The 11,401-nt window shown below is 39.6% G+C and overlaps 1 protein-coding gene across 2 annotated transcripts in view; it reads right to left on the minus strand.

Annotated features, from left to right (window-relative positions):
* Positions 1 to 11,401, minus strand: part of NTNG1 (netrin G1) — a 385,394-nt gene that overhangs the window by 164,411 nt on the left and 209,582 nt on the right. For both annotated transcript variants that reach the window (XM_012648511.1, XM_012648510.1), the window contains exon 3: positions 949 to 1,589. In XM_012648511.1, coding sequence (XP_012503965.1) covers positions 949 to 1,589 — 641 coding nt within the window. The remainder of the gene's footprint in view (positions 1 to 948; positions 1,590 to 11,401) is intronic.

The following is an 11,401-nucleotide window of genomic DNA, read 5'->3' on the forward strand; positions in this document are numbered from 1 at the left end:
ACATTTTGATTTAAAGCTACCTTGGCCTTTTTGTTGGCATGCTATTCTTTGCTTGTCTTTCCCTTGTATACCATTTGCTGGATACTCTACTCCTACCTTTAGTTCTTCCCACTCATTATCTCATGCTTGCACTCCCATCAGTTGGGTACTTTGATAACATACCACACTTAAAAAGCTGGTTGCAAATCTCTACGTTGGTGGTCCCGGTTTTTCATTATCCAAATTTTTCATTTAAATTTCTTTGAAATTTGCTCTATTTTGTCTCTGATATTGATATATTATCAAAACCAAAGATATCCCTGGCTGTGACCATATTCGCAATTGATCAAAATGAAGGCAGCCTGCCTGACTCAGGTCCATATTTACAAATGCTAGTATATCTTTTTAATATAATAACATCCAAACATTTGAAAAGTACAGCTTGCCCCAATTTAACAAAAGCATTCTGTTTCCTAAACGCTTTTGGTTCTGAGTTAATAAATTTAAAGAAATCTAACTTTCATTTTTGGGATTTTTTTGTGCAATACAACAAAACATAAATAGATTGTTGTATCATGTCTAAACCTTCTCTTGCATTTGAAAACAATGTTAAGATATAAAGATGTATTTCTTGTTTTTCAGTCCCTTATAGAGCAACTGGCTTTGCTTCCCCTGGCTTCATTGTCTTAAAAGCTTAAAGGACTTCCTGACCTAGGTCTTCTATTTTTTTTTGCTTTTATTTAAATTCTGAAGAATCATGCTAGGTTCAGTGACGGCAAATTTGGGGATTACAGATTACCGCTGAATACTAAGGGTCTCAAATGCCTTCACGACCTACTTCTACACTGGTGTTCCTGAGAAAGTGTTGCAGTAGAAACTGACAAATGTCCCTTTACAGCTGTCGGACCAGCACAATGGCATTTTCTTTGACGAACTCATTCCCATTCAAGGAGACAGACGTTCTCTTACCTTCCTCGCACCTTTATGTCTGAGATCGCGTAAAAGTAGCGTGCCAAGTGTAGCTCATCTACAAATATTTCCCCAACGGCTGGTCTTAACAGCCTTATCCTCAGGTCTGTGACTGTAAAGAAATCTCTGAGCTTCTTGGTGGTATCCAGCTGTCCGTAGAGGGAAGCCATATTGCGTAGCCGAGGTCCAGCAAAAAACGCGAACCTGTCTTTGATTTCAAAGTGGATTATTTTGCTATTTGTTGTATACCCTGTGGAATACTCTTCTGTGCAAATTATTTCTAAGACCGTATGCTGTGATAAATCCTTCACGGATTTAGGATCCATGTGAAAAGCATCTAAGCAGTCTGTGGCATAGTACTGATAGGGCTGCCATGTTCGTCCATAATCGAGAGACTTCTCCAGGATCATTTGGTCTGGACGCCCCGATTCAAAGGTAATGACTATGTTGTCTGTGAGCTCAATGGTTTTGCTCCAAGACAGAGTGATGTTAACCTGGAGAGGCTTGGGATACTCCTTCCAAGTGGCAGACTGCCAGAATGTGGAGGGGTGTCTTCCTTCAAAGTCAAACATCAGCTCAGGGGGGTGTGCCAGCTCGGGGGTGCTTGCATCACACTCGTTATTGCACATGTAGGGGTTGCCCTATGGAAGAAGAACAAAAGAAGGTGCATCAAAACACTGCTTTGACACAAGTCAAGTCTTGCCATATTGTTGCTCAGTAAGAGGCTAGGAAAGAAAAAAAAAAACAAACCCTGTTTTCAGTAATCATTTTTATTTGCCCTAACTAGATTCTCCTCTTTAATAGCTCGAAAGAAAAAGCAATATGGTAATTTTCTTGTCTTGTTTCCTTCCATGTGCTCTAAGAAATGAAAACAGTTTATTTATCCCATATGTGTTGGACCCATAATGTGGTCACAGAAGCACAAAGACACTGAGCAACTGTCTAACGGCTCAATGCCTCTGCTTCCTTTTAGAAAGACTCTATAGAAAGGCAAAGGAAATTCCTCCCTGCCTCAAGGATATTCCTTAAGAGCACAGTTCTGTAAAAAGTCATTTTTTTCAAGCAAAGCTTTAGATTTAGCCATGAATATACTTGTGTCCTGTCTGGGAGACAATACCCCCATACAACGTTCAGCTTCTTTTGGCTCTGCCTCAAATCCATCATACTTAACTGGGTCTCTGCTTCATAAAGTCTGGTTTTAAAACATTTACTTTGTTCACCACAAATCATTAAAATGTGGTACCCTGTAGGCTCTGGGGCTTGGTCCAAACATCTGCCATCCTATTAGCTAGAGATAAGAGGATTGCTCAGGAAATCTTGGGGCTGGGGGTGTGCTCCAAGTTATCAGGACAAGAAAACCCACCACTCAATTAGGAGGGTGTTGAACATCAAACCACAGGCACTTGGTGCGTTTATTGCTCTGGGCTAGCCCATAGGCAGCTCTCTGTAAATGTTAGTTATTATTATTCTCCCTCTAACAAAGGCTACTTCCCTCATAGCCCATTCAAACTAGAGGCTGGAAATAAATCTAGTTACATCATAAGTTACAACACTGCTTACGCTACACTAAACGGCTGCACTTGGCTTTCATCAGTAGATTCGATGGCAAATGACGGGCTCTCAGATTTTTGTTTATTTTGTTTTTAAGAAAACAAATAATATCATTTGGAGTCAACTATTCAGTTATTTCTCTCTTATCTTGTACTTGGTAATTATATGCATGGACTGCTGAAAGAATCAACTTTCTGACATGGTCCTTAGGCTTTCTCCTGTAATTACAATTAGATTTCTTTTTCTTTTTCATGAACTGTAAGCTTTTTATCATACCTGTAGGACGCATAGGCTAGGTCTCAAATCATGAATCTACACTTTAGATAGCGACGCTCAGTTACCAGCTGACTACTATGAAATACAAGATGAGCACTGATTGGAGAATTGCTTTGGCCTCCCTAGAGGCAACTTTCTCCTACCTAGTCAGCTAATACTCTCCTTCTCTCTTTCCCATTAATGCAACTGAATCCTAAAGCTGGCAACAGGTTTGGGGGACTCAAGCATAATTGAGATGGGGCAGGAGAAAGGAGAGAAGGTACATTATTTGAGGAACAGAACTGTTTTAAAAATACACTCAAGGAATCAGTGATAATGGAAATGTTTCTGTATTTCTCTCTCAAATTTCAATTCCCTATTCCTGATCCCAGCATCTGCGGCACTATTTATAGTATCCCCTTCAAAATGAGCCAAGGGGGGAAAATAAGTTTCTGTTCCAGGTGGAATAAATCACCAAATTTATTATTATTTAAACTCTCTTAAGCACACCAGAGAGCCAAATGCAAAGCTCTGCAAACTGGCAAAGGCTTTTTATGGAGGGCTATAAATATTGTGGAATCTGTCAGGATTTATAAATTCTAAATATATGTAAATGCACATTTTACTGGAAGGGGTCAGATTTACACAAATCACACCATCTTTTGAAATTTACTGAAAAAGTACGGTCACTTCAAAATCTGTCAGCATGTAGCCATCTGACACAATCATTAACTCGGATGCTACTACCTTCTTCCCGACAAAAGCGTCTTCGTCTGAGGTCAGGAGTATGGAAACAAAGGGAATCAACTCTGCGGGATACATCAAAATGAGTTATCAGATGTTTGTTTTAGGTCATGTTGAAAGATAGCATTTGTTCACTTTCAGCATAGGCACACAGAGCTTCTCAGATGGGGCTGGAGAGCTGGGACCACAAGAGGAGGCACATCAGGCTGATTCTGGAAATGAGCTAATACTAACAAACCTAGCTTAGAAAACATCCCTGATGAACTCTATCTAAAAGGCACTCACGTCTATGTTCAATAAAGGGTGTTGGCAATGACCACCGTTTAGCTACCAGTGTGTGTGAGACACTTCACATATATTATCCTGGGTAATCCCTCTCATCCTGATCTACAGGAGAGGAAATCGAGGCATAGAGAAGTGTTAAGTAACTTGCACAAGGTCACGCAACAAAGTGAGTAAGAGGCAGAGCCAGGACCACCCTCCTGTACGGCCCTGGCCTACTGTACGCCAAGACAACAGAGTTCCCCACGTTGCAACCCTGTCTTAGAAGCAGGATTGGCTGGTAGAAAAGAAATGTCTAAGATCAAATGTGTTTGGGAAACACAGCCTAATCTTCTTGTCTCAGAGAGCCCTGATGAGCGTTACCATAATCTGAGATACCTTGAAATTAAGAACCTTGCTTAGCTCCGTGTAATACCTAGTTTCACAAACCTATTTGACCACGGAATTCGTTTTGGGTTAGTGCCCTGGACTGCATTCTTTGAGATTCTCTGCTTTGTATTACTCTTAAAGTTATAAACATGTGGGGACTACACAGTACTGCTCAACCCAGTTTCAGTCCTTTAATGAAGCCATGGCCACAGAAGGCACATGGTCTGTCCTACAGGGGCGCCCTTCCCCTGAAGCTCAGCAGGTCAGCCAGCTCAGGGTAAGTGTCTACTTTACATCAAGTTCTTCATTGCTTTGCACAGATTTGGTTCTTTAGAAAAGACAGAACTGTTTCATACATTCCACAATTATTTATTGGTTATCTACTATGTTACTATATTTAAGGCACTGGGCTTGGCTCTCATGATACAGTCGTAAACAAATGCAAGTCCTTGCTTTCTGTGGCATCCTAGTTGGGGGAGATGCACTAAACAAACTAACATATAGTGTTTTCTAATGTTACATGATGATAACTGCCATGGAGAGAAATGAAGCCAATTAAAGGAGGGGATGGTGCCGAGGGATAGTGATCTAATTTTATACTGGGAGGTCAGAGAAAATCTCCCTGATAACATGACATTTGAGCAGATTAAGAACAATTCCCAGTTTACACTGGAGATGATCAGAGGAGTTGACCAGAATGACAGTTTCATCCTTCCTTTGACTCTACTCTTAGTGATATTTTTAGCAACATAACAATTTATTGAAATCAATGGATAAACAAATCATCTCAAATGAGAATCTGCACCAAATGACTGTAGATATCCATCCCCCAAATCAATTGGACTGTTCTTATTTCACAGAACTCATACTTCTTCAGGAGATTAATGATTTGATGGCTATTAATGTAACTTACTGAGATATGATAACATTGAGAAGAAATTAGCAGAGGAAGGAAAAAAAAAAAAAGGTTTCTTTCTGGTCCCTGCACTTTAGTTGAGAGGAAAAAAATAAAAGAAGAAAGGTTCAGAAGCTGAAAATCTTACCATTCCCCAAAGAGAAAGCTGGAGGAGAGATTACATGCTAAAATATTTAGTGTAAATATTTCACGTGGGTGTGATCTGTAATACTGTTGTTACAAAGAATTATCAATATGAAAACAATTCCTGTTAAAGGGATTAGATTAATTAAATTTCCAACTGCTTCAACCCCACCCTAATCCTCTTTAATAACGTTAACAATGAAATTTATATAAGAAAAAGCAACTTTTCCCTACTTATGAAATCAAAGAACACTTCTTGCCGCTACATCTAACAGATTCAGGCACCAGCAAGCATAAGCAATTACTTTGTGGCCAGCAGGCAGCCTTAAATAGATCTTAATTGAAGTCCTACAAGTAACAGATCCTTAGCTGATTGTCTATGGACAAAGGAGAAAATATTTATGACTATACTGATAACATTTACACCATTAACAAAGGCTTAAATAATTAAACAGATATTGCTGCTAAATATTTTTATAACAATTAGAAGAAGATTGTGATGTTTAATTTCATTTGAAATGCTAATATTTTAGTTCCGGGAGAATTGAATTTGGTTATTAATTAGCAATTTGTAGCCAAAATGAAATGTTGTTATTTTTGTTTAGTGTGCTTTCAGAATTTAGAGGGATGAATAAAATTTGAGACATGGTTTTACTGTTTCTATTGGTGGAAGATGCCTTCTTTCTGGCAAGTGACACTTTTAAAAGAACATCCTTTCACCAAGTTCTGCTAAGACCTTCAGAGTTAAAAAAAAAAAATCCTATATAAGCAGTATTAATGTAACACTTGCGGTTGTTATCATGTTAACATGATAACAAGCTTTCCAAGCTTTCCCTATCAGCAAACTACTGAGAATGAGAGTTGGTTTAAATGAAGGGAATTGGAAGCTGGTAATTGACTCCTTCGTATCAGAAGTACAATTTTTGGTGGTGGGACTTCACTCCCAGTCCCTTCTTGGAACTTCCTGGCCACTCCTCCATGCCTACAGTTTTTCTGCTCCCAGATTCTTGCTTGGCTAGACTATGGGAAGGCCCCTCTTTGATGACTTTTCTGAAGACACTCAGACTGCTCTGAGTCAGGAGCTGATGTTCGTAGGTCATGCTGAGGCACTGCCTTCAGGTCCGATAGCTTTGTTACGGGCATTGAGGGAAAGCAGAGACAAGTCAGAAGCAGAGATAAGTATAATCCAACATAGTGGACCTCCTTTTTAGACTTATAAGTCTCAAAGAAATATCAGTACCACCAATACCGACATACTGACAAGCGCTGATGACCACAGTTATAGAGATAGACTGTCTTCAGGCAGGAAAGATCCACAAGGCATAATATTTCTGATTGCCCTGGCCCTCCGGACATAAAGGGCAGTGATCTCTACAAATGGCAGTGCAATCTCATTTTGTAAGCTGCTTTGTTAATTGGTATGTTGGGTACCTATGTGGGGTATACATACGGTAACGATACACAGTAGTCCCCCGTGGTTGTTCCAAGCCTCCAGTGGATGCCCGAGAGTGAGGATAGTACCAAACCCGACTGCTGTCAATTGGAACATGTTTCCAATTGAATACCTTTCCAACTGAATACCCACAAATTGAATACCTTTTCCATCTTAACTTATCACACACTGTGGCCATAACTTTTGCAGTTTGAGGTGTAACAGCAAAATCAGCACAAATTTCTTTTTCCTTCTTCACAATTTCATGGATAGAAGATTCATTCTTACCATAGATATTAGCAACTTCACCATGGGATTTTTTTTTTTCTTTCCTTATTAAGTTGAGAACTTTCGCCTTCTCACTTAAAGGGAGCACTTCAAGGCGTCTCTTCGGCATATCTGAATTGCCAGATTCACTGCTCTTGCACTCTGGGGCCATTAGTAAGTAAAATAAAGGTTACTTGAGCACAACTCTGTAATACCCATGACAGCAGATCTGATAACTGAGATGGCTACTATGTGGCTAACGGACTAAGCAGCTAACGGACAGGTAGCACAGACAGCGTGGATATAGTGGACAAAGGGATGGTTCACGTCCCAGGGGACAGGGCAGACGGTGTGAGATGTCATCAGGCTAATCAGAGTGGTGCACAATTTAAAACTTATGAATTGTTTACTTCCGGAATTTTTCATTTAATATTTTCAGACCGTGGGTAACTGAAATCTCAGAAACAAAACTGTAGGTAAGGGGGCACTACTACAGGCTAAATGTAATACTATGGCACTGTCCCAACACTAGATATTCTGAAACTGTTGTGACAAAAACACCTATGTATTTGTCAGACTATGAGTCCCAAATTTTAGTTTGAAGAATATGGCCACCCTAAGAATAGTACAGGATGAAGAGTTTTGTTTTTATAACTCCGGAGTTAAAAACTGACTGCTCCGTTTTCTAATGGAACTCTTTGTTCATCAAAAAGCTTCCTCCCCGGCATAGACACAGGCTTAAAGCCTGATTGAAGTTGTATCTTGCTTCAATCTGCTCCCTGACGATACTAACACCTTGTGGACTTCTTTACTCAGGAATAAAGACAGGAGGGCTTAACCTCTCTGCAACGAGAACACTGGAAGCCATACCGCAGATTATGGGCCATAATAGACACCTGTGTAAATCCCCACAGAGGCTCATGGTCAGGATTTTCAAACTGGCGTAGGCTGACGGGGTAAGAAGAACAAGCTTCTAAGAAGGAGCCAAATACATTCTCAAGCCACAAGCCACAAAGGTGGACTCCAATACAGCAATCTGAATCATTACTTTGCATGTACTGGAGAAGAAATAAATAGTAACAGAATCATGTGGGGCCGAAAGTGAATGTCCACAGAAAAGTATTGTACTAAGGTGACATTATTGTAAATGATAGGGAAATTGCTTTTTAAAAATTATTTTCTTTTAAAAAATCACTTAGAAATGTTCAATACAGTATTTTGCCTTTTAGATGGTCTTGACATAGACCAGAACACAGATACTAAAATGTTAATTACACAACAGTGAAGTGGGCCATCAGCATTTAAGTTAAAGCAAGGTGAGAGAAACAGGAGAGTTAAAATATCATGGAGGTGGGAATATTTTGAGTCCTGCCACCATCAGGTACCGTGAGAGATAGTTTGAGCGTTTTGAATCCTGAAAGCTGTGACTTGATGTTCAAACACTGGTTCCTTCTTCTCTCACATAAGTATGCAAGTCCAAGACCTCTCTGAGGTCCACTTGTTGGAGGCCACTGGTTTCGAGAGATTATGGGAAGACCATCAGCATTCTCTGCTAAAGCGATCCTTGATTATGAGAGACAGGAAGAGAACTTCCTAAGATGGCACTTCCAAAAGCAATTGGCTTCTGGTGAGTCTATCCTAATCTCTCATATTCCTTATTTCTTTCAAATTCCTCTCTTCCAAATGCCTTAGCTATTTATTGGCAAACACACTATATTAAAAACATTGTGAAAAACACAGAAATGATAGAATATGTTTGCAATTTAGTGTGGAGATTAGATATATACAACCACGTGCTTCGCAAATGGGTTACTCATGTTCCTAAAGAGAGTATTATGTGTCCTTAAGGGTATATAGAGTCACCAACACCACAGTATAATTTCCTGGAGTGTCCATTTCACCTCTTGGTACAAAAATAAATGTAATTTTGTATTAAAAAGAGAAAGACATTTTATGGAGTAAAATGCAAAAACAATTTGCAAGCACTTTTAGGAAAAAAAAAACCACAAAGACATTTCATGTTTGGGGAAGATTTAGAGGTATATGTCAAAACACACTGAGGAGTCTGAAAGGCTTGGGAATAATTTATTCCATTCCACCGCCCTCCTGCATGTGATACTTCATTCAAACCACCATGGTATAGTCGCAGCAAAACTAGTTTTATCAAGACTGAGAATCGTGAGTTTAACCATCTCAGCATTAAATTCCTAGCTGGAAAATATTTGCTGCACTCCACCCATGGCAATCCAGGTGGTGTTCTCCACACTCATATTTAGTACTTCCAGGTAGAAGACAGCACATGGAACACTAATGCTGTTTTACAAATACAATTTATTCTCATGGTAAAAGAATCCAGTGTGCGTTGGAATCACCTGAGGCATAATCAAAATATTTGTTTCCTGGGTCCCAGCCTCAGAAATTCTGAGGATAGGGACAGAAACTGGTATTTTTAAACAAGTACTTTAACCTTGGGTATTAGGGAAACACTTGTTTATTAACAATATCTTTATTCTGGTGGCTTTCCTGAAGAAGACGTATCCTTTTGTTTATCTCCAGCTCCCAAGATAGCTTTCTAGAACCTGAAGGTTCTGTAAGGTTCTGAAGGTTCATCTATACTTCTATTGTTTACTCACTCATTCATTCATTCATTCAATAAATAGTTAATGGATGTATATATCAGATGCTGTGCTGTATGCTGGGTGTAGTGTGGTAAATAAAACAACATAGTCCCTACCTAAACTAAGCTTACAGTTTAGTTGGAGAAGCAGCCCCTAAAAGTAAACAATTACATAACCACATTTGAAGGTAAACTGTGAAGGGAAATAACATAGTTCTATGAAAGAAAATAGTAGTGAAGAAACTTTAATTAGGTGGTAGGGGAAGAACTTTTTCAGGAGGTAACATTTAAATTGCGAACTGCAAAGTGAGAAAGAATAAACCTTGGGACTCAAGGCTGGGAGGGAGATCATTCAAGACAAAGGGAGAAGCAAATGCCAGGCTCTGAGTTGGGAAAGAACTTGGGGTTTTACAGGAACTGACACAAAGTGGCCGTTCCCGGAATGTCATAAGCTAGAGGAAAGCAGAGGGGATGAGGTTGGGGAAGGAGGCAGGGAGGAGATCGTGCATGAGCCTGGAGGCCAGACGAAGACTCTGGATGTTCCTCTCTAAGTGGAATGGAAAGAACTGGATGGGTTCTTTCTGTCGTGTGCATAATGATCACAGGGCTAGGAGCAGAACCGGCGGTCAGTGGAGCTTCACTAGAGTGGTTTAGAGACATGACCATGGCTTGACCCAGGGTGGAAAGAGTGCAAGAGGACAGAACCAGATGGACGGAAGGTACACTTTAAAGGAACATCAACAGAGCTTCATACATCTGCTTAATATTTATGACAGGACTAGATATGAGGTGGAGATGAGCAATAGGAAGTGATGGAGAGCAGTGCTTCAGGTTTTTAGCTGGACCAAGTAGGTATCTGATGGTACTTTTTACTGAGAAGTGGAAGACCAGAGTGGAGTTGTAAGGACAGTAAGAGTTCAAGGTTGGAAATGTTAACTTTGGTATTTTTGTGCGATACATAATAGAGTTAAGCTTATGGTGTGTCTGACACTGTTCTAAATGCTTTACCCATATTGACACATTTAATCTTCATAACAACACCATGAGGTAGATATTATTATTTGCCTTATTTTACAGATAAGGCAGTTGGAGTACAAATCATTTAAATAACTTACTCAGAATTACATAGTTAGTAAGTCTCAAAGTCAGGATACAAGTCCAGGCAATCAGTGGACAGAGTCGATGTTCTCGAAGACTATGCTATAGAGCCTCTCTATACACCAAGATTTTCAGGTCAATATGGGTCTGGATCTCAGAGGAGGGGCCAGGCTGGAGATTTTAAGTTTATGAGGCATTATCTTACAGAGTATTTGAAAATGAGAACGGAGGAGAAAAATCCGGGAGAAAGTGCACGTATAAAAGGGCAAAGACCTAGAACTGTGTCCTGTGTTAACTCATACAGGTAGTCAGTACGCATGCATTTACTAGGCCCAGTGATGTTAATTACCACTGCCTGGCATACTAGCTGTTAAATAGCTGTGTGTCTCATTTCTTTATAAGTAGTTTTGAATGGGAGGATTTTAGATACTATAAGAAGTTAAAATAAGGAAAAAGGTTGATTTTTAATAAAGATGATTTTTTTTATCTTGGTTTCTGGAGAAAATAAACTGTCCAGCAGACCACTCCTTTATGATAAGAAAGAACAGAATGCCTGCGGTGGGAAACAAAGAGCTTTCAGAGATAACAGATAAACTATTTTCAAATGTCACATCAAGCTTTTGGACTAGTGCATTTAAGACTATGAGAGAATGAGCGGATTCCACTTAGAAGAATTCTAAGAGAGTCCACATTATCAGTGAAGGTCAAGTTACAGTAAAGGGAAGGATGGTTCCAAGAAAAAGTCACCAGGAAGGATTAATTTAGGGATGTAACCTTCACAGCCATTAGTTTTCCTAAC

Source organism: Propithecus coquereli, unplaced genomic scaffold, assembly GCF_000956105.1.
Source record: "Propithecus coquereli isolate 6110/MARCELLA unplaced genomic scaffold, Pcoq_1.0 Scaffold289, whole genome shotgun sequence".
Lineage (NCBI taxonomy): Eukaryota > Metazoa > Chordata > Mammalia > Primates > Indriidae > Propithecus > Propithecus coquereli.